The sequence below is a fragment of the Pecten maximus genome, chromosome 1 (assembly GCF_902652985.1).
Source record: "Pecten maximus chromosome 1, xPecMax1.1, whole genome shotgun sequence".
NCBI lineage: Eukaryota > Metazoa > Mollusca > Bivalvia > Pectinida > Pectinidae > Pecten > Pecten maximus.
The window spans coordinates 56,703,419-56,726,218 of NC_047015.1; the positions used below are offsets into that span (position 1 = coordinate 56,703,419).

Sequence of the window (22,800 nt, forward strand, 5' to 3'; positions counted from 1 at the left end):
GAGGACATACTCCTTAGGAAGGGAGATGAAGGGGTAACCTTTGTCCTAGAGTTTAACGGTACGTCCGAATCGGACGATTTGGCCTCTCTAACTCTTCCTGATACTCCCGGATACAAGAAAATACCCACAGTACGCCACACATTCCTGGGAGGCGTGTCGAGTTGTAATCTACGGTCCTCCACGTCGTCTTCCTCCGATAAACAGGACATCTATTGAGGCCAAACAGACTCCGGCAAAACGCAACAGAGAGAGGAAGACAGCAGAGGGAAAGGGCAAATGGACGAAAAGTTACGCCAGAGTCCAGGCAACAATGGAGAAGAGGCCGATTAATAAGATTCTAAATCATTTATATACGATAAATAAGATCCTCAATCATTTATATACGATAAATAAGATCCTCAATCATTTATATACGATAAATAAGATCCTCAATCATTTATATACGATAAATAAGATCCTCAATCATTTATATACGATAAATAAGATTCTAAATCATTTATATACGATAAATATGATTCTAAATCATTTATATACGATAAATAAGATCCTAAATCATTTATATACGATAAATAAGATCCTAAATCATTTATATACGATAAATAATATCATAAATCATTAATATACGATAAATAAGATTCTCAATCATTAATACACCATAAATAAGATTCTAAATCATTAATATACGATAAATAAAATCCTTACTCATTGATATACGATAAATAAGATCCTAAATCATTTATATACGATAAATAAGATCCTAAAACATTTACATCTACCGGCAGCTTTTCATTTCCTTGGAGAATTAAGTTTAAATCAATGACAACCTCCAGATTTAATTTTTGTAAATTTGAGAAAAGGGTTCGTCTTTGTAAAATATAATGAGGACAGAAAAAGAAATGATAGACATTCTCACGGGAATTTCCAACTTTCAACCATTCATTTTTTGATTGGAAACAGAAAATAAAAATCTGAAAACTTAAACCTTCCGTCCTTAGGGTGCACTGCTACACTATAAAGTATACATGAATATAAACTTCGTTGTGAGATCCATGTAGTAAGCGAGGTAACTCCTGCAAAATATAATTTAAAAAAGTACACGAGAGTGTGTCCGATTGAAAAACAAAGAATGTACCATCCTTCAAATATTTGAGCTCCCGGTTTATATTTAAAATGAATGAATGATCAAGTGCATACCGAAGAATTTCCATCATGCTCTATATTTTTGGTATTTTAGGCGCAGTTTATTATTTTTTTTAATGGTCGGCTACATAATTATATGTCTATTTAAATGTGAACATCCGTAAATCGCGTAACCTTGCACTTTAATGTAAACTTTATTGAGAGAGAGAGAGAGAGAGAGAGAGAGAGAGAGAGAGAGAGAGAGATGTGATCATATAAAAACCTTAATATTAGACGTTTAATTTTCTTTTGGCCCCGGATATGACGCGACAGGTGGCGTTACTGGTCAAGATGAATTATGTGATTGGTCAATGTAGCGGTAAATGCAAAATGTAGAAATGATAAACTTCCAACAAAGAACCCATTTTAACAATCAAGGATTGGAAATTGGGCTGTTATATATTCTTATATAATGCCAAAACTTAAAAACTGCGCTATGCAATGACCACCCTCTTAAATTTTTAGTTTCTGTTTTTATCTTTTGATTTTAAAATAAGTAATTAATTGCGTCCCGAAGAAAGTATATCGGCTACACGTCCAGTATAATCGATTATTTTTAGGGCGCTGTTACTGTTTTTGGTCATTAATTGGAGTTACTAAGGTAAAATTTTCTACCATGGATGTCATTTTCTCACTTTCTGCGATATATCATCTATAACAGAATATCTAGATAGTAGAATTACTACTCGCTGCGTACTGGGGTTTGTTTCTTGTTTTCTGGGATAGTAGAACTGAAGTCGTCACGGTAGCTCTGTTAGAGCGCCGACAACGTAACCGTAGGTGAAGGTCCGAGGTGCGTGGTTCGAAACTCCCTACCCGTATCCGTTTGTGTTTCTCAGGAAGCTGGGAAACGGGCCGGTCTGTACCATCGTGGTTGTATTCTTGGGCAAAACATTTTATCCTTATTTCTCTGGATGGCATACAACGGTCCACTCGTATGTTGTTTAGTGAGGTAGTCATCAACTACTACAAGCATGATGTTTATTGTGGTTGCCACCAGCTACTACTGCAAGGAGTTGTCGCTTCAAGATGAATTTGGCTACTCATGATTCTAGAAAATGCATGCAATTATTAAATGGATAATAGAACTATAATTAATATTCAGCTTTATAAATATTTTGATTTTGATTTTTTTTTAATTATTATTTATTTACAAATGCTAGGATGAAAGCCATAATTTGATAGTAAAAAAATGCTTTGTTGCATTCTAGATAACAATTTGTTGATGTTAAAGTCAGAATTATTCTAAGAATGTAGAGGTAAGGGGCACGATAGCTCAGTTAGTTAGAGGGCCGGCCACGATCCCCTCAGGTGAAGATCCGAGGTGTGTGGTTCGACGCTCCCTACCCGTGCCAACGCGGTTGTGTTTCTCGGAAAGCTGACGAATGGGCCGGTCTGTGCTGTCATAGTTGTGTCTTTGGGCAAGATACAATACCCAAATTGCTCTAGATGGCATGCAACGGGCCTCCCGTATGTTTTTCAGTAAGGTAGTCACCAGCTACTACAACGAAGCACCGGCTCCGTTTGTCAGCTTTCCCAGAAACACAAACCGACTCGGGTAGGGAGAGTCGAACAGCGCACCTCGGATCTTCACCTGAGGTTACGTGGCCAACGCTCTACCAATGAGCTATCGCCCCCTAACCTCCCCTCCCCTCCCCTCCCCTCTCCCCTCCCCCTCCCCTCCCTCTCCCCAAATCAAAACCTTTGAAGAGACAAATATGAAAATGAATAACAATCAGTTTAAGAAAACATTGAAGTAAATTTAAATCAAAATTTTCATTTGGTGTACAACCAAATAAAATTGAACATTTGGTTTTGTTTATTTTGTGTAACGTCTAATTAACAGCCCGGGTCATTTAAGGACGTGCCAGGTTTTGAAGATGGAGGAAAGCTGGAGTACCCGGAGAAAAACCACCGGCCTACGGTCAGTACATTTTTTTTCTTTTACCATGCAGGCAACTGCCCCACGTAGGTTTCGAACTCGTGAACCAGAGGTGAAAGACAAGTGATAAAGTGTCAGAACAACTTAACCACTCGGCCACCGCGGTCCCAAAAAAATTGTGAACATAAATTAAGTTATTATTTTGTATTAAAGCATCAAGAATAAATCAATTAAAATTGCAATAATTTTTAAACTTAATTCAAGTAAAACTACGCTTCTCGTGCAGTGTCGATTGACATGTTCAAAGTGATAAACAAAATCTTATGTTTCATCCAGTACCTTCGTCAAGATTGGGATGACATGACTCATGACGTGGCATAGCGGTAGAGTAACACGCAAGAACTTCACCTAAGAAAAAAATATTATCCGAAGGTAGTGCAAACAATTAACATGGAACAGCCTCTCCGAAAAAGTAATATCATCGGAAAGTATTAAAAATGTTAAAATCAAAGAAATAATCAAGTGTTTATATTCAATGAGCTGTAAGCATATCAAAGACATCACTGTATATCTCTGATCTGGTGCGGATAATTTCCATTCTGTATTAGATATTAATTAAATCTTAGCTAAACAAACGATAATAGACATTTGACAGGAGATATCCTTTCATATGAACTTATTTCATGGTTGTCCGTTGTCCATAGACAATTATAATTATCGCTACTCCTCCTGAATGGATAACGATAAGGACACACAACTTCAACTATTGACTAACTAGGGCATGGAGCATTGTTTGTCCAAAATGAAATTTTGACCTTTCAAAAAACTCAAGATGGCCGCCGCCTTGAAAATCATTAAAATGCATCCCCTGAGCTGAAATTCTTCTTTTTGAGCGAAATTCTTCTTTTGTACTACGTATTTCTGTGGAGGGAACGAAGAACATCAAACAATGGCCACTTGTAAGGTAGCCATTTCACATTAAATCGTCTTTATACCGTTAAGAAAATCATAGCACCGAGCGATTGATTTCTTCGTTCCAGATATGAACCATGTTTTTTTTTTTTTTTTTTTTTCACCCCAGCTTGCGTTCATTAATGCTCCTGTGATAGAAAACCCCGGGCCATGGCATTACCAAAACGCTAGCAATTCTACATAAAAAAAACTGAACAGACAGTTTTACTGCATCTTAAGAAAGAGGACATACTCCTTAGGAAGGGAGATGGAGGGGTAACCTTTGTCCTAGAGTTTAACGGTACGTCCGAATCGGACGATTTGACCTCTCTAACTCTTCCTGATACTCCCGGATACAAGGAAATACCCACAGTACGCCACACATTCCTGAGGGGCGTGTCGAGTTGTAATCTACGGTCCACCACGTCGTCTTCCTCCGATAAACAGGACATCTATTGAGGCCAAACAGACTCCGGCAAAACGCAACAGAGAGAGGAAGACAGCAGAGGGAAAGGGCAAATGGACGAAAAGTTACGCCAGAGTCCAGGCAACAATGGAGAAGAGGCCGATTAATAAGATTCTAAATCATTTATATACGATAAATAAGATCCTCAATCATTTATATACGATAAATAAGATCCTCAATCATTTATATACGATAAATAAGATCCTCAATCATTTATATACGATAAATAAGATCCTCAATCATTTATATACGATAAATAAGATTCTAAATCATTTATATACGATAAATATGATTCTAAATCATTTATATACGATAAATAAGATCCTAAATCATTTATATACGATAAATAAGATCCTAAATCATTTATATACGATAAATAATATCATAAATCATTAATATACGATAAATAAGATTCTCAATCATTAATACACCATAAATAAGATTCTAAATCATTAATATACGATAAATAAAATCCTTACTCATTGATATACGATAAATAAGATCCTAAATCATTTATATACGATAAATAAGATCCTAAAACATTTACATCTACCGGCAGCTTTTCATTTCCTTGGAGAATTAAGTTTAAATCAATGACAACCTCCAGATTTAATTTTTGTAAATTTGAGAAAAGGGTTCGTCTTTGTAAAATATAATGAGGACAGAAAAAGAAATGATAGACATTCTCACGGGAATTTCCAACTTTCAACCATTCATTTTTTGATTGGAAACAGAAAATAAAAATCTGAAAACTTAAACCTTCCGTCCTTAGGGTGCACTGCTACACTATAAAGTATACATGAATATAAACTTCGTTGTGAGATCCATGTAGTAAGCGAGGTAACTCCTGCAAAATATAATTTAAAAAAGTACACGAGAGTGTGTCCGATTGAAAAACAAAGAATGTACCATCCTTCAAATATTTGAGCTCCCGGTTTATATTTAAAATGAATGAATGATCAAGTGCATACCGAAGAATTTCCATCATGCTCTATATTTTTGGTATTTTAGGCGCAGTTTATTATTTTTTTTAATGGTCGGCTACATAATTATATGTCTATTTAAATGTGAACATCCGTAAATCGCGTAACCTTGCACTTTAATGTAAACTTTATTGAGAGAGAGAGAGAGAGAGAGAGAGAGAGAGAGAGAGAGAGAGAGAGAGAGAGAGAGATGTGATCATATAAAAACCTTAATATTAGACGTTTAATTTTCTTTTGGCCCCGGATATGACGCGACAGGTGGCGTTACTGGTCAAGATGAATTATGTGATTGGTCAATGTAGCGGTAAATGCAAAATGTAGATAAACAGTTAAAAACGAAACAAAGATAAGATTGTATGCGGTAAATGCAAAATGCAGATGAACGGTTAAAAACGAAACAAAGATAAGATTGAATGCAAGATGAATAAGCAGATTATCTTTTTAAATGACACATTATTAAAATCATATTCTTGATTCAAATGCAGTCTTATTATTAACAAAAATGATTCAAACTGATATAATTTTGGTATTCGTGCTAAAACGCTTTAGTTCTTTATTTATTTCACCTTCAGTTTTACATTATAACCACCAGCATTAAAACTATGCCGTTTATCTTTTTTTAAGATATTTCTTGTTTTGATCTGACCTTGACCTTTAAAATCATGATCACCAGTTTGATGTTCATTTCACTATCGCGTTCTATAATATGAATGGTTTATCTGCTTTCGTTTTTGAATGAAAGTGTTATCAAGATCAAGATCTGTGGAAATAAGAAAAAGAATAATGATAATGAGAAATATGTACTCGTTTGGCGGCACAATATACAGAGTTCAAATGAAATATATTGTATAATGTTGATACAAATATTAACTGAAAAATTGTGTAATCACAATGTATGAGATTCCGGATGAGGATCTACCGAAGTAAGCATTTAATGCCAATAACTTTTGCAAATATAGTCTAAACAAATTGCCATTGACGGAAGTATCGGAGGGGCGCAACAACCAGACAAGGCGACAACACAACAGTTTGAAATTTGCAAAGCTTGTACAGAATGTGTTGTAAAAATGGCATGTTGTACTTAAGAATGTGACCCCGTACGGGAGGTTGTCAGAACATGACGATCGTACTTTATAATGTTATCTTATAATCGACACGAAACTTCTGTGCCATTTGGTTTTTCAAACATAGAGAAGGTGATGAACTGTAAAAAAAAATAATATGCAGATTCGTTAGTCAAAAAGGGACCGGGTGTAGCGTATGAGAACTTCGAGAAAATTAGATGCGTTTTTACCTGAACGCTAGGAAGACTGATGAAACAGGACGAAATACGTCCCATGTGTATCAAAGGCGGCATAAAAAGGTCGGTGGTCCGAAAAAGTCATTACATGGTCTGCTTCTGACCTACTATTGAACCATAGATGGCCAGTCAAATCCCTGTGGGGCGAGATTGAGGCCCCTATACATTTTTACATGGTTCTGTAGTTGGTCAGTAGTCAATTTACCATATAAGGTAACAATGTCTGCCTGGTGTCGATGAACCTATCTACGTCAGACCAATAAAACAAAGTTGGTAAAGCGTCTAGTTCTGACTATTGACCATCAGCTATATGGAGGTCAGCTTTCAGCCAAGTCCAGTTCAAAGAATAGGTAAAAACATTCTCCTTTGTCATTTTTCCCCATGTCATTATTTGTCATGATTTGTCCTCGTTTTGTTCTCATTTGTCCTCAATTGTTCTCCATTGTCATTATTTGTCCTTCATTTGTCCTCTTTTATCATCTTTTCCTATCAATTTCAAGAAATCAAGGTTTTATCGTATCCCACTTCCCGAAAAAGTTGTATTTTCAAAAATAAAAAGAATTAAATTTTGAATGTGTTTTACCTATTTATTTATTCATTTATTTATTTTTTGTTACAAAACTTAATACATTCTAGAAAATTGTATTTTGAAACGAAGAAAGGTTATTTCGAAGCAAAGGAATCGTTTTTTGATGTGAAAAAAAATACGTTGTCCTTATTTGACCTCGTTTTGTCCTCATTTGTCCTCCTTTATCCTCATTTTTAATTTTCTGTCTTTTGTTTTCATTCTCCGTGACAGTATCTCGCTCATCAAGCCAATGAAATCGGGCGAATTACACGATTATTTTTAACTAGTAAAGATACATTAAAAAGTAAATGATAAAATAAATACTGTAATGTGCAAACATAAAAAGGCTTTTTAAGATTTGTCTCCCTTGGGAGCTGGTTACCGGGTACGACTGCGTGCATACCTCCCTGCATTTTTAGTTCTCTGGCTTGGTTTAGATATCCAGAAAAAAACAATTTAAACAAAAAAAAAAATAAAACATACTCAAAAGTCAGTTCTTAAGAATTTTTTTTTTTATTTATTTATTTATTTTTTTAATTTTTGTTGTGCACCAAGTCGCACGCATTGTTAAAAACTTGTCAAATACACAAAATACTCTACGTGTTATAGTTGTGCTGGAAAAGATGCGCTCGGAAAAAAAGCCGCTATACAGTATAAAATTTGACCAGAGACCTGCAAGACCATTGGCCTCTTGTTTTTTTCTGTGGAACCATGCAGATACATATACGTTGTACATACCTGATATTTTTGAACGGAGCAATGGGATGAAGGTGCCGTTTTAAAATACCGCTTTCAATCAAAATTTATATACGGGACCACAGGGACTTGGCATAAATTGTCAACTTACATTAAAGGTCCGTGGGTTCGAAATACTTCTATATGTGTCGGGTCCCTGTGCAGTGTACGCATTCTCAAGTAAATTAAGGTTTGAGACGACCCCGGAGAGAACATAAAGTTCGAGCTACGTATATTCTTTGAATAATGTTATTGATATTAATGGCTGATGTAGGAATCGGCCTGACCAGAACATAAATGAGAACTGATGGACAATGTCCACCGAGAGGAATTTACCTATAATGTATATATGTGTCAAATCCTCTAAAGAAAATTCGTTTTTGAGACGAGCCAAGGAAGAAAATTAAGTTCGAGCTACGTCCCTTGATTAATAGGTGTAGCAGGTAAATATCGGCCCGACAAGAAGGTTAATGAGAACCGACTTGTCCAGCGAAAGGAGAATAAACTGAAAATATGTGTCACGAGTGAATAATATGTGGGTCTATGGGTCTATTTCCTGTTTCTGTTTTAGCAAGCTTTTTTACCCCCCCCCCCCCCCCCCCCCGGGCTGGTGTTATTATTTGTAGCTGTGATTGTGATAGATCTATGTATAGTAGCAATTTTGCACAAATATGCAAGACGGTGTCAAGTTGGTAATTATTCTGTGAACTTATTCTGCAATAAGATTATAGTATAAAGATGAATTTTGAAAGAAATGAATACTAATTTTATAGCTGAATAGCTTTTTATACATAAAAATATCTCCATTTTCAAAACGATAAACTTGGCGTAGTAGGTTAATGTGGTAAATTGTAATACTTTCTTTTTATGTCTGTAAACTATATGCATGTTTTCTTGTAAATATGTTATTATATTGTTTGATTAGGCGGATGCCCTGTTTCATCAGATGTTATTATTAAACTTTGCAAGTCTGTATAAGCGATAAGATACATCCACTTACTCATCGTGAATTCGTTTTTACTGCACATATCATCATACGGCTATTCCGGAAAAAAAACCCACTTTTACCTCGGAATTCTGTTTCTTTATAACATACAATGTAGTATATTTTATAGTTAGTGTACAGTACAAAGTACAAATGTACGTGACGAAACAATTAAGGGCTATAATGTTAAGTTCGTTTCTTGGTTATAAAAGCTTATTGGTCAAACATAAGATAAAGGTTATGTGAAGAAAAGAAGATACTATTTTATATGCTTATGGTTACCGTATTAGACATTTGCTACAAAATCCTGATTTATTGATTAATATAATGCAGTACTTATTTAGTATACTATATAGCAGAACACAAAATGTTACAAAAGGTGAAATAGTTACTTCCCTTGGATATCGTCTTCATTGTAAGGAGGCGAGATTGTTCTCCACGTCACATTATGTGACATTAATCGTATCTGCATGTAAAAAATTGACGTTCCAGATTGTTTGACGCCGATTCATGAATAGCAAGATGTGAAGCTGGACACGCACTGTATATTGGATATCAAAGTGTTTAGTTCATTTTTACATCCGAAACGGATTATACTCGTCAAGATGTGAAACTATACTTTGGTCGGCCATTTTCAAGAAATTCTGTTTGGAATCGCCAATAATATTGTTTATGTATATCTGGTAGGTAAATCCAATGTATATATTGTATAACCACATACCAATAATTCAACATTATGCTGCTTTCGTCAATAATTTGTAATTTCAAACAAAATATTGTAAAATTTAAGGACTTGTAGATATCTAGAAAAGTGTTATCGAAATTTTTGACAGTCTCTTTAAATTACTCCCGACATAATGACATTGATTGATGTCACATTGTTAGAGAGGCTCGTTGACTACATTTTGATGTTAACAAAAAAGTGTTCTAGATATATTTCTTTTTGATAGCACAATTCTTCATGTTGTTTTGGAAGATCCTTATATACACTACAGGCTAGGCCTAGCCCTAGGATTTTTTTAAACCTCCACACGGCCATGGAATTTGTTCAATACAAGATACAATAAAATTAATTTTAAACTCGGTTATATTGAAACAGGCAACGTTAGCTTCTAGAGATATTTTCAGAATACTGTTACATTGTTAATCTTTGGTGAACCCATGGCCATATGATCTAGATTAGATGTGTTTATAACATTATTGAACATATGGTATTGGATGGCAACGTTAACCAGATCATTATATATATAGATAAAATAACACCCTACTACAATGTATATAATCTGGAAGAGTGAAACAATAAAGTGTACCATGTTGAAAAATCAGCCCAGTCCTGCTTTCTAGAAATGAATCATATTTCTAATCGATGTTGAGAAACATGCATGGTATGATTACTCTTGTTGTGATGTTTCAAACATGTCAGGGAGAAGTTCTCTGATCCTGATTTCATTATTATAGTGGTATTCAACTATAATTATAAATTATTTAATAGCTATGTAAACAGTAGCAAATCACATTAATTCCACCAGAAATGGTATACAGGACAAAAAGCCAGAGTTATGGTCGGTAGATACATGATCTATGTCCTTGCATTGGTTGCTATGATAACAGTATTAAAATTGAAATATCACCTGTGTATTTTTCTGTTGTACCATATTGTACATGTGTTACTGACAACTCACACTGACATGCATTGTCATTACATATGTCTATTGTTGCCTATCTGCTGCTGTTGTCCCATGTTCTAGAGGAGAATCATGCTTGACTGCATCAAATGCAACCAGTCACCTAGAACAAATATTCGTAGATACTCTGCCTACACTACTTTCTTACAACGGCCAGCTGTCAGAAATCGTCTGTCCATCGTCAAGAGCTACAATATCGCAGATAACCATGGCCAGTCACCATGCATGACAGCATTCTGATCTGCTGTCAGAAAATTAGTGACCTGCAGATTCAAAGTAATCATTGAAACTTTAATTGTTTATTTCTTAAAACTATCATTTTATTCCAGAACCTGTCAACATGGATCCACCAAAGAATGGTATCTATATTATACAGGGAGAAATCTCCCTGGTGGTCACTGCAATGCGACGGTCATCTCGCTGGTCATCACACAACCTTCAAGATGAGGAGGCTGATCCTTTACTTGGTGCCTTCTCACAACTTAAAGATGTTTTGAATAATATAACAGGTACATTAAGAAGTCCATACCCGTATCCTATGAAAAAAAATTTCACAAATCTCAGTTGTTAGATTTAAGGTGTGGCTTATGCATGAGTGTTGGACAAGAAAAAAATCTTTTACCTGATCAGCTCTAGGTAATATATAGGTAGCCTTTTTGAAGCATAGAAGATTAAAATGACCAAACTTATTTCCAGTCCATTCCAGTTATACTGATTGTCCTTATTGCGTATGAAAAGGACATTCACATCAATCAGCAATAATATTTATTACATTTTTACCAGTGAAATATGAAAAATTATTCATTCTATAAAAGTGATATTTATCACTAGTGAAAAATATCATATTTATCACTAGTGAAAAATATCACTTTTGCTGATTTGACCAATCAAATTAATGATGAGAAAATACCAAAATAATTGACCAATCAGAAAGCCTGACATATATCTCAGCACCTGGACAAGGGGAACTACATTTTTTGTTTACAAATTATCGCTGTAGGCCTAGTTAGCATACTTGGTAGGTTTTTCGTTGATAAAAAATGTAATAAACAGAATATCTAACAGTGTCTTCAGTAATACCAAATATATTTCACTCGTGTGGCTAATATTTAGATATTTTTCACTCATGCTGCGCACTCGTGAAAATATCAATATATTAGCCCCACTCGTGAAATATATTTGGTATTACTGAAAACACTGTTAGATATCCTGTATATATCATAATGCAATTGTAAATTTTAAAATTTCTCTTATGTATAATGATATATTCATCCAGGGATTTTCCTACAATAGAAACAAGGTCCATTAAAAGGACCCATTCCCCTAAAAAAATCATGTGAAAATTCCCAATTTGCCCCTGAAAAATTCCCAATTATGAAGTCACTTTTTAATGATTAAGTAATTTTCATCTACAAAGACCAATACAAAGGTACTTTTGAAATACAAAAAAACCCAACTATAGACTAAATGAAGATCAACACCTTCCTTTGTCAAGATGGCTTTATTACTACTCAATCAAAGGATGACTGCTACCTGCAATACATACACATAATATAATGATTAGTTATAGACAACGTCACATTTTGTTGCATAGAAAATTCCCGATTCAATATGGGCCCTGAAAAATTGTAGGAAAATCCCTGTCATCATTTTTAAGCTGTGTTAGCTGGATTTCAAGACACAAACTCAGTTTCATAAAAAAATACAAATGATATATTGTTTTTTTTTGCATGTAATGTTTAAGATTTGGACGAGATTGAGCCCAATGCATTCCTCGGACCGTTTTTAGATGTGATACGATCTGAAGACACAACTGGGCCAATCACAGGACTTGCTCTAACTTCGGTTAACAAACTTCTATCCTATGGACTCCTTGGTAAGTATTGATGATATGGAATGAAAATGTCATCTGAATCTAGTAAAGACAAATAGGTATATACTAGATTTTAAGATATATAATGATACTCAAGTGTTGAAATTTAAAATTTCAAATCTTTTAGTAAGAGAACCTCATCACTGTCAAATGAAATACTCTTCTAAAGTATAGAATCCCAAAATATAATTATAATTCAGTAACTGGTGTTTTTTATCAAAATTTTAGTAAATTTTAATTTGGGAAGTATGGTATGTTCCATGCTGGAAAATTGTAAATATTGATGAAGCGTGCACGTCAAATGTCAAATTCAAAATATTTGGTAAGATAAGATTATCTTCAAGGCTCTTTTTCAGTTTTTGAATATAATTTAGACAAAATAATTCCAGTTTCACATATGACTCTGATTTGATACAACGCTACATTGATTTTTGTGAATTTTTTTTCTAAATTTTGCTAAGAAGCCACCATAGATTCAACTCCAGCAGCTGTAGAAAACATAGCGGATGCAGTCACTCATGCCCGGTTTGTAGGGACCGATCCTGGATCTGACGAAGTTGTACTCATGAAAATTTTACATGTAAGAAATTTTGATTTATAATAATTAAGGAAAGCAAAAATGGCTAGATTTTGATTCTTTTTCCTTTGTCTCCTAAATTCTGTAAATTAGATTAAAATTAATCTCATAGTATATTTTGGTACACAACTTGAAAAAAAAATGAAATTTTAATAGTTTCGGCAAGCAATCAATTCAATAAGCAGACTTTTTATAAACAACTACCTATTTTATGGTCAATTTAATAACAATATTATTCTGGAAATCATTTTCAGTTTTTAATCTTCAGTTTTTCACATACTAAGAACTTAAAATATAAGATTAGCATATGAACGCAAAAAGGTTTCATTCTAGGTACTACGGACACTATTGCTCTCACCAGTGGGTGTCCTTCTTACCAACGAATCTGTGTGTGAAATTATGCAGTCCTGCTTCCGAATCTGCTTTGAGATGAGGCTTAGTGGTGAGTTATAAACAGTTGTAACACAATTATCCAGTGTAAAAAAAAATCCTATTGTGATATATCCGTGGATTTACTTTTATGCATATTGCTTATTATCATATTCTGCTTAATATCACACTTTCTTAAACAATCCTTGTTATGTAATCATGATAGTGGTTTATGGTTTAGTTTGTTTCAGAATTAGAATTAAGAAATTTAAAGCAGCATGCTAATAATTAGAAAGGACCCCAATTTTCTCATTTTGATTACATTTGTATATGTGTTACCGAATCCATCACATTCTTGGAATCCAGTTTAGGAAAACATTAAATGGCAATCGTTACAGTAATAATTTCTGTTATGAATGTGAATGTTTGAAATAAATTTCTCTTAATGTCACATTTTGGAATTATTGTAATCCTAAACAAATGAACTAATTATTGACCCTTTCCAGTTTAAGAACAGTGATGTTACAGTCAAATTTTGTTATTTTAAACTTCGATAATTTGAAGATTATGCTTAACTGGAAAATTCAGTTCCAATAGTGAAAATGCTATATAAAATATAATTTGTTATGCTAATACTTTGGATATATCAGAAGTTGTTTTCATGACCTCCCTGACCTAGCGATACCGAGATTCAGCGGTATTTGTTTTAATAGCAAGAATTATTTTCACCTCTTGATTCTAAAAAAAAAAACTAAAAAAAAATTAATTTCAAAATCTTGGGTTTTGCACAAAGATGCAGTAAAACTTGTTTATAACAAATTTCACAAGACCAGAGGAAATGGTTTGTTATATCCAAAATTCGCTTTAGGATTTTAAAAATGAATAAGGTTTAGCTGAGGATTTTAGTTCACTTTTTAATAATAATAATGATAATAAATTTGTATATCTAGCTTGTTATTCCCCTACCTGTGGATGGGAGGGTGAGGGGTGGGGGGGGTGGGGGGGGGGGGGGGGGGGGGGGAGCTTTAGGTTTCTTCTCCGTCCGTCTTGTATGTATGTACGTACCTAACATCAAAGTTTGTCAGCACTCTAGCAGCTTCATTCCTTGAGGGATTATGATCAAACTTCACAGAATGATAAAGGACCATAATATCTCGTGCAAGTTTGAGTTTCAGAGTTTTGAGGTCAAGGTCATGGTCACTGTTGCTATTTCTAGCGGGGTCTTGAAGGGGACATGTCTTGCTTTAGAAATACCTAGTATGCTTGATTATCTGAAGTTTTACTGTATTATACATACACAATGATTATGTAAGAAGCAATATATATCTGATATATAGTTTATTTTCAAATTGGTCTCTAAACGTAAACTGATTCATTCTTTTGTTACTTTAGAACTCCTGAGAAAATCTGCGGAACATACTTTAATGGACATGGTTCAGCTGCTCTTCTCCCGCTTACCTCAGTTTAAAGAGGACCCCAAGTGGGTGGCTAGTATGAAAATGGTAAGTTGATGTGAAAATAGAGTGTTTTTTTATGTTACTTTATGTAATAGAAAAAAGTGTTTCTGTGTTTTTGTTTATACTGTATTCTTTATTCTATAGTTAAAGATGAGAACAGGGGGAGTTGACCCCTCGAGGCACGTCAGGAAGAAAAGATCGCCCCGCCCCAGACAGAAGCGTACCTCTCCAAAACCCAGCCTACAGCCTGGAGGTCCGGACAGAACAGAGAGCGGGGCAGCTGAGGCAATTAACTATGTAAACGCCCCCAGGGAGAGGCTCGCTACTACTCCTGGTACCCCCGGGGATGAGGGGATCATTGACATATCCAAACAGTTCCAGGTAAAAGCATTGTCAAAATAAAAAAAAGAGAATCGGATCATTACAACATGACGGCTCTGGACTCAATTTTGACTTTGGTGACTCTGTTAATGTCACAAAAACTTAAATTTTCAAACAAATGTTTTAAAAGAATTTTTTTCACATAAGGTATTCTTTTTATACCTTAATGCATAAAGAGAAAATTCAAAAATATATTTCCATCAGATTCCTATGGCAAAGTTCATATAATTTTCACGGATAAACTTCTTTGACCACATGGTGATCCTGAAATAGTCCAAATTTTTTATTGGATATCAAATTTTTCATATTAAGGCCTATTGATAAGATATATATTTTGTATCATATTTTCTCAAAATATTGAATATATTTGTGGAACATTTTAAGATCTGGGTCAACGAATGATGAAATTTTTCATGATATCTAGAAATTTGATTTAATGTCTGATTATCTTTAGGGCTTTTCCGGTAAAACATCTATCCCACCCCAGGACTCCAGGTTTTGTTAAGAGGGTACCACCCATAGAATTATTTAATAAATTACATAGAAGTAATAGGAAGGTAATCCAACCATGTATAGAAGTGATTTAATGTGGAGTCCTGGGGTCAGGTAGATATTTCAATGGAATAGCCCTGGCTTACATTAAAAAAGAGATAATACAAAAAAAAAATATGTCAAATAATGGCCAGGGGTTAATAGAAGAAAGGTTTTAATTTAAAGTTAATGTTGTAATTTGATGAGTGTCATAACAGTATGATTTAGTCGAGTAAAGTAACGATTCAAGTTTAGACTAGTAGCTAAAGACTTGATGGTACAATTTGTAGTTGGTCAGGATGTTCAGTGAAGGTACATTTAGTTGTATACATACTTTTCTCGAAGACATTCAATAATGCTGACAGAAATTTCATGTTGAGTGTTACCAAGTGAATAAAATTTTGAATGATGAATTTTAATTGTCTGGTAGTTACGTGCTAACATCAGATATTACTGTGTTACCCAGGATGCATCTGAGAGAGAGAGACAGGATATGGAAAGTGAAAATGTTGAAACTCTCCAGGCAACAGATGAAGATAAGCCACCTCCAGGAGAGGAGAGCTCGGAACAAGGGGAAGAACAAATCGAGAGCTCAGCTCCTCATGTCACACTGTCTGTACCCGAAGAGGAAGAAATGGTATACAACCGAGTAAGTACTTACTCATACTTATTTGGTGACTCTTTGTCACCGAGTGAGTAAGCTCATATACAACGAAATCAGTAAGATGTGTGTGTGTGTCCATCTTTGAACAGCTTGAGGACAAGTTAAGTTATCATCAACCCAGAAACAAATTTAGTTCATATTCACACCATAATATCACAACATTGAGTTCGGCACATGATTAGATTTCAGTGATCATTGGTCAGGAATATTAATTAACCCTTTCAACCCTATGAAATTTTGATGGGCTCTGTCATTCGTTTTTCATTTGAAGTCCCAATATGGTCAGTCTGGGTGAAAGGGTTAAAATATCACACTTAACGACTTTCAAAATATAACATTCATTAACCATAAAACAGATTTATTGTATTGTTGACAGGGTTGATGGCATTTAATTAGTGAACAGTAGTTTTAATGTAGAGTTCCCAAGCTGCATTTGCCCACCATATATGTTGCTGCCATATCAACTATGGGACTGTGGTGGCCGAGTGGTTAAGGTGTCCCGACACTTTAACACTAGCCCTCCACCTCTGGGTTGTGAGTTCGAAACCTACGTGGGGCAGTTGCCAGGAACTGACCGTAGGCCGGTGGTTTTTCTCTGGATACTCCGGCTTTCCTTCACCTCCAAAACCTGGCACATCCTTAAATGACCCTGGCTGTTAATATGACGTTAAACAAAAACAAACCAAAGCCATAGCAACTATAACAACTAAAGCCACTGTTCACTACTTATATTAACATTGCCATTTATACCATTTTCGTCAAACTGTACCAACATAAAAACTATCGCCATAACCGACTGGGTGTTATAGCCTGAAGCCGTTTACAGCAAATGTATATACATCTATATGATAGCGAGCTCGCTGTGCTTAATTCTGTTATCGTTCTTCCCTTACAGAAGTGGAGTGAACCGGAGCTGTACAATGAAGAAGGAGACCAAGTCAGTCTGGTGTCAGAGGCTGGAGACGACAGCGAATCGGTACAGTCTGCTGCAGATGTGTCGGACAGTGCGGCCCAGGACGACTATGTAAACCCTCGGGGTGTAAGATTCACACCCCATCAGTCCAGAGAAGGTAGGATTAATATCTTTGTCAAGGTTCACTTTGAGATCCAATTTGTGTAGATTTTGGATTAATTTGGTATCTCCTAACGTTATTTGTAATTTGTCGTCAGAATATAGTAATGAGTGACTTCCAATTGTTGGTTTAGATTTTAACTTACAAGTGAAAGTATGGGCTTTTAAGTTTATATTTTAGTGGTTACTGAGCATCATTCACGAAGGTTTGAGACTGTGCATGATAAGTCAACCAATCTCTTATTATAGTAAATTTCTTATTATAGTACAATGGATACAATTCATTATTAAGTTGTAAACTGATTCAAAGTTTTGTCATCAAAAAACGCCAGAATAGGACATCAGAATTAATAGTAAGAGGCCTATAAGTAGATATTTTGAAGTCTTTGAAATTATTCATTTGAACATATTTCGCAGTAAATCATATTCCAATTTAATTTGTGCATTTTCAGGAAAATATTTACACTTTATATTCAATGAAAATATCAATTAAAACCTGATGTCTAACATAATTTAATATAAGATACAAGAATTTAGAACAACATAGCTGATGTAATTTCAATTTGAAATTTCTCCAGGATCTGCCCCTTTGATTCCGTATGGTCTGCCGTGCGTTAGGGAGCTGTTCCGGTTCCTGATTTCCCTGACCAATCCAATTGACCGTCACAACACAGATGTTATGATCCACATGGGACTGAGTCTTCTGACCGTGGCCTTTGAGTCCGGAGCTGACCACATCGGACAATATAACTCCCTATTGTTCCTGGTCAAGGATGAAATGTGTCGACACCTCTTTCTGGTAAGCCTATCAGGCAGAATTTGTGACGGTGCAAAATTTGTCTAACCTCTGTAGATTTTGCTCTATATGCCACATGAAAGGGGCCACGATAGCTCAGCCGGTTAGAGCGACGGCCATGTTATCTCAGATGAAGATCCAAGGTGCGTGGTTCGATTCTCCCTGAGAAACTCGCCAGTCTGTGCTGTCGTGGTGTCCTAGGGCAAGACACTTAACCCTAATGGCTCTTGACGGCATGTGACGGCCCTCTATATATTGATACTAGCTGTTAACAGGGTGATAAACTGAGCAAACAAACAAAAAAACAAAAATATGCCACATATACTGTAACAACAACCAAAAAAATCTCCATGAAGCTAATTTTAATTACTTAATATCTTTTACTATGCCTACTTTGGTTCAAAAAGTGGACAGGCAAGAAATTTTAACATTACGTACACATTGTATATAAATATATAGAAGATATTGAATGGTTTCCGAGTACGTACACATTGTATATAAATATATAGAAGATATTGAATGGTTTCCGAGTATGGCAGAATATCAATATTTTTTATACGTGTTTCCACTTTGACTGGAAAAATCACCAAGTTTCAGTCACGTGATCATGAATACAAAGGTTAGCTATGATTGGTCAAAAACGGAAAAAATTATATTTTTTTTCTGTAAAACTTATATTTTCACTGCAAAATCTTAAAATTTCACTGCTCATAGCTGCAGTGAAAATTTAAGTTTTATTAGTTTGACAAATTCCTATATTTCACTGGCAAAAATGCAATAAATATATATACATTGGTACAAATTAAATTTTTCATCCAACACATTTTGAAGACAATTTATAAGTGAAGCCAACCGTACATATAAGATGCATTGTAATTGTACAATATTTTGTTTTCTTATTCAGAATATTTTTATTTGCTAAGTTTTGAAAAAAAAAAAAAAAAACTATTTTAAATTGATCTGTATATAATGTACACTGTCAAAATGTCTTATATTCTGTAAATGTGACAAAATCATTTGTCTTATATATTCAGCTGTTACAGTCGGAGAGGTTGTCTCTGTTTTCTGCCTCCCTGCGTGTATGCTTCCTTGTGTTTGAGTCCATTAGAAGCCACCTGAAGTTGCAGCTGGAGGTACAGACTTTATCACATTGTTCAAATCCTTAAACAAAATATATCAATTTAAAACTTTTGCTAGATTTTAGAAACTGCAGGTAAATAGATAATAGCACCAGAATTCATATTCTGCTCAAAAGTTTATATATATTTTTATTTTATTTTTTCCTCAACTGCAAATATTACGATGGAAGCAATAATTTGATTTTGCAGAAAAATGATAATTTTTGTTATTTCATATATTAAATGCTTTATCAATTTCTAAATAATGATCATTTTATATGTAAATTTAATTTAGAAAGTTGTTTTAAGTTGGAATCATTATGATTCTAAGAATGTAGAGATATCCCAGTAATAATCACTTAATATTTAATAGATTTTTTTTTATTTCTCTAAATATTTTTTCAGATGTACCTGACAAAACTCACAGATATCATTATTTCCGAGTCTCCGAGAATATCCTTTGAAATCCGTGAGATCGCTCTGGAATCTATTGTTCAGCTCTGGAGGATTCCCGGCCTGGTCACGGAGCTCTATCTGAATTACGACTGTGATCTTTACTGTTCCAATCTGTTTGAGGATCTCACAAAATTACTTTCCAAGGTAAATTATTGATTTATTAAATAGCTGACACACCTAATTGTTCTTTTCTGAAATAGTACTGTGTTAAAAAAAAAACATAATACTTCACCACAATTTGAAATCAAAATAAAAACAAATGCTCTTGATTGTAGTACAAATAGAATTAGAAAAGCAAGGCATCTTTTGTCCCCTGGCCGAGACATACCACAGTCTACTAAAAGTGATAGTTGTTGTTCCTCAACATTTTAGGGAGTGGGACAACTGCCTTGTCAATTGACATTATACTGTAACTGGATAAGATGTCTTTGGCTATACATGTATGCTTCAGTGAGGTAGCACTGTTCAGTCGACATCGGTATCGTGCTATGACAAGGAGACCAACACAAACATACTGTAGCCTCCCAAAGCACACACACATACATTACACGCTTGAATCTCAAACACAAGGGAGGTCTCCCTTAAATAACCGGGGCTGCAGTGGCCGAGTGGTTAAGGTGTCCCGACACTTTATCGCTAGCCCTTCACCTCTGGGTTGCGAGTTCCAAACCCACGAGGGGCAGTTGCCAGGTACTGATTGTAGGCCGGTGGTTTTTCTCCGGGTACTCCGGCTTTCCTCTACCTCCAAAACCTAGCACGTCCTTAAATGACCTTGACTGTTAATAGGACGTTAAACAAAAGCAAACTTTAAATAACCATAGCTGTTGATAGAATGGCAATAGAAAGCTTTTATACCAAAAAATCTTAGTCTTCATCAGCACCAATGTCAATCCAAGTCAAACTCAGTAAATATATCATATTTGAAATGAAAACCATTGTTTGGAAGATATGTGACTAGTGCATTCGACCTTCTAAGTAGTCATCTTCAGAACTATCAAGCTTGAAATATTTCATATAAAAGACTACCTTAACTTTTGGGGTCTTAATGAAAAGTAAAAAAAATATTTAGGAAAACATAAGTCAGTGATACAATATTGTGATTTGATTCTGTTATCTGCTTCAGAATGCATTCCCTGTGCAAGGCCTATTCTCCACCCACCTGTTGTCGCTGGACGCTTTACTGACCGTAGTGGACAGCATCGAACAGCACTGTCACAGCCGCATACTGACCACAACAAAGAAAGCCACGGACACAGAGGTCAAGGTCACAGAGGAAACCAGTGAAGGTAAAGAATTGCATTGACCATTGGTCAAAAGATGTGTAGTATCATAATCTGGTCAGTAATTAGTATTTGATGAATACTGTATAGTAATTACACTTATTTAATATGAAGGAATCGGCAATATACTGTTTGTTTTAAGCCAATTTAAGAAAATCTTGTCTATCTAACATGGTTGAAAGTTTTTAGCGTTATGTAATGTAATACAGAATTCATTGAGGCTTTGGAAATAATTTCCCCATATATTAATGCAGAAATAGTTATTTCTGATCAATATTTTGAGTTTCGATGTATTTATAAATATTACTTGACATTTATGGATGCTGTTAATTAGCAAACATATTAAGAATAATTTTAGTGGTATTCTCATTTTAGCATTTTATCTGTGGAAAATATTCCTCTTGATTATGATCATATTACTTGCAGTTTCTTTAAGTGTATTGTTTTAGTGTAAATACTGTTGCTACACTAATTTTTCTTTGCAGTAATCTGTTTCATTTCTGTTGTGCATTAAATTTGAGTCCGCAAAAAAAAAAAAAAAAAATCAAAAAGAAAATCTTTGAAGTATTGAATCTAATATTTCAGGTGATAAGACAGAAGAGACTCCCCCTGTTGAGGGTACAGAACAGACCAAACCAAGTGCACCCTTGCTAGGGCCCCCCACGTCGGGATACGCCATGGGGCAGAGAATTCTGCAGTCAAAAGAACAGACCCCATCAGGTAAAGAAAGGGACTGGTAATGCAGATGGGAGTGGGAAGGCTCGTTTTATTTATTAATCTTGTTATTCTAAGTTAGGTGAGAATTTTGTTTCTATAATTTAATCTATAGGTGAAAGTGTTTTTTTTCTATAATTTCATCTATAGGTGAAAATGTTTTTTTTTTACAATTTCATCTATTTGGTCAAAAATATTAATAGGAGAAACCATTACTCAAATTTATCAATATTATGCAAACAAATTCAGAAAACTCTGTTTTTGAAAAGATAAAAATCAGATGCACTGTCTTTCTACAGTTTCAAGTATAGTATGATGAATTAACTCAATATCAGATAATCTTTCTTTGTTTCAAAATCATTATTGATATGTCCATTTATAGATCAAATTCCCTGTAATTGGTCCTTTATGAACACCAGTTATATTCGATTCTTGTATGATTATTGTGTGTGAGTACTTTCCATTGAATTCGGTTACATGGCCTTCTGATTTGCAAGAATTTTGCAAAAAACTTTGATAGTTGATTTTTTTCATTCTACAAAAAAGTGATGTGATTTTCACCATGCAACCTTGTTTCCCTGGTATTGACAGGTACTTTATCTTCCAAGACGGCTATATGGTATAAAATTCTTGAACCATCTATGACATTTTAGCTACACACTTGACTATATGCATAAAGACACTATCAGATAAATATCTCTTAAAGACAAGACTCACTCTTAATCAGAGTATTCAAAGGGAGATAATCCAGCTGACATTGAGCTGACTTGTATTTGTT

The 22,800-nt window shown here is 34.7% G+C and overlaps 1 protein-coding gene across 1 annotated transcript in view; it reads left to right on the top strand.

The window, feature by feature from the left end:
* The first annotated feature begins 9,482 nt into the window (after positions 1-9,482).
* LOC117338949 (Golgi-specific brefeldin A-resistance guanine nucleotide exchange factor 1-like) overlaps positions 9,483-22,800 on the top strand; it is a 42,883-nt gene continuing 29,565 nt past the window's right edge. Inside the window, 14 exon segments of the mRNA XM_033900316.1 lie at positions 9,483-9,732; positions 11,064-11,243; positions 12,479-12,610; positions 13,069-13,187; positions 13,518-13,626; positions 14,946-15,055; positions 15,155-15,391; positions 16,389-16,571; positions 17,482-17,656; positions 18,237-18,457; positions 19,489-19,587; positions 19,978-20,172; positions 21,152-21,314; positions 21,894-22,028. Coding sequence (XP_033756207.1) covers positions 11,075-11,243; positions 12,479-12,610; positions 13,069-13,187; positions 13,518-13,626; positions 14,946-15,055; positions 15,155-15,391; positions 16,389-16,571; positions 17,482-17,656; positions 18,237-18,457; positions 19,489-19,587; positions 19,978-20,172; positions 21,152-21,314; positions 21,894-22,028 — 2,047 coding nt within the window. The 5' untranslated portion in view covers positions 9,483-9,732; positions 11,064-11,074.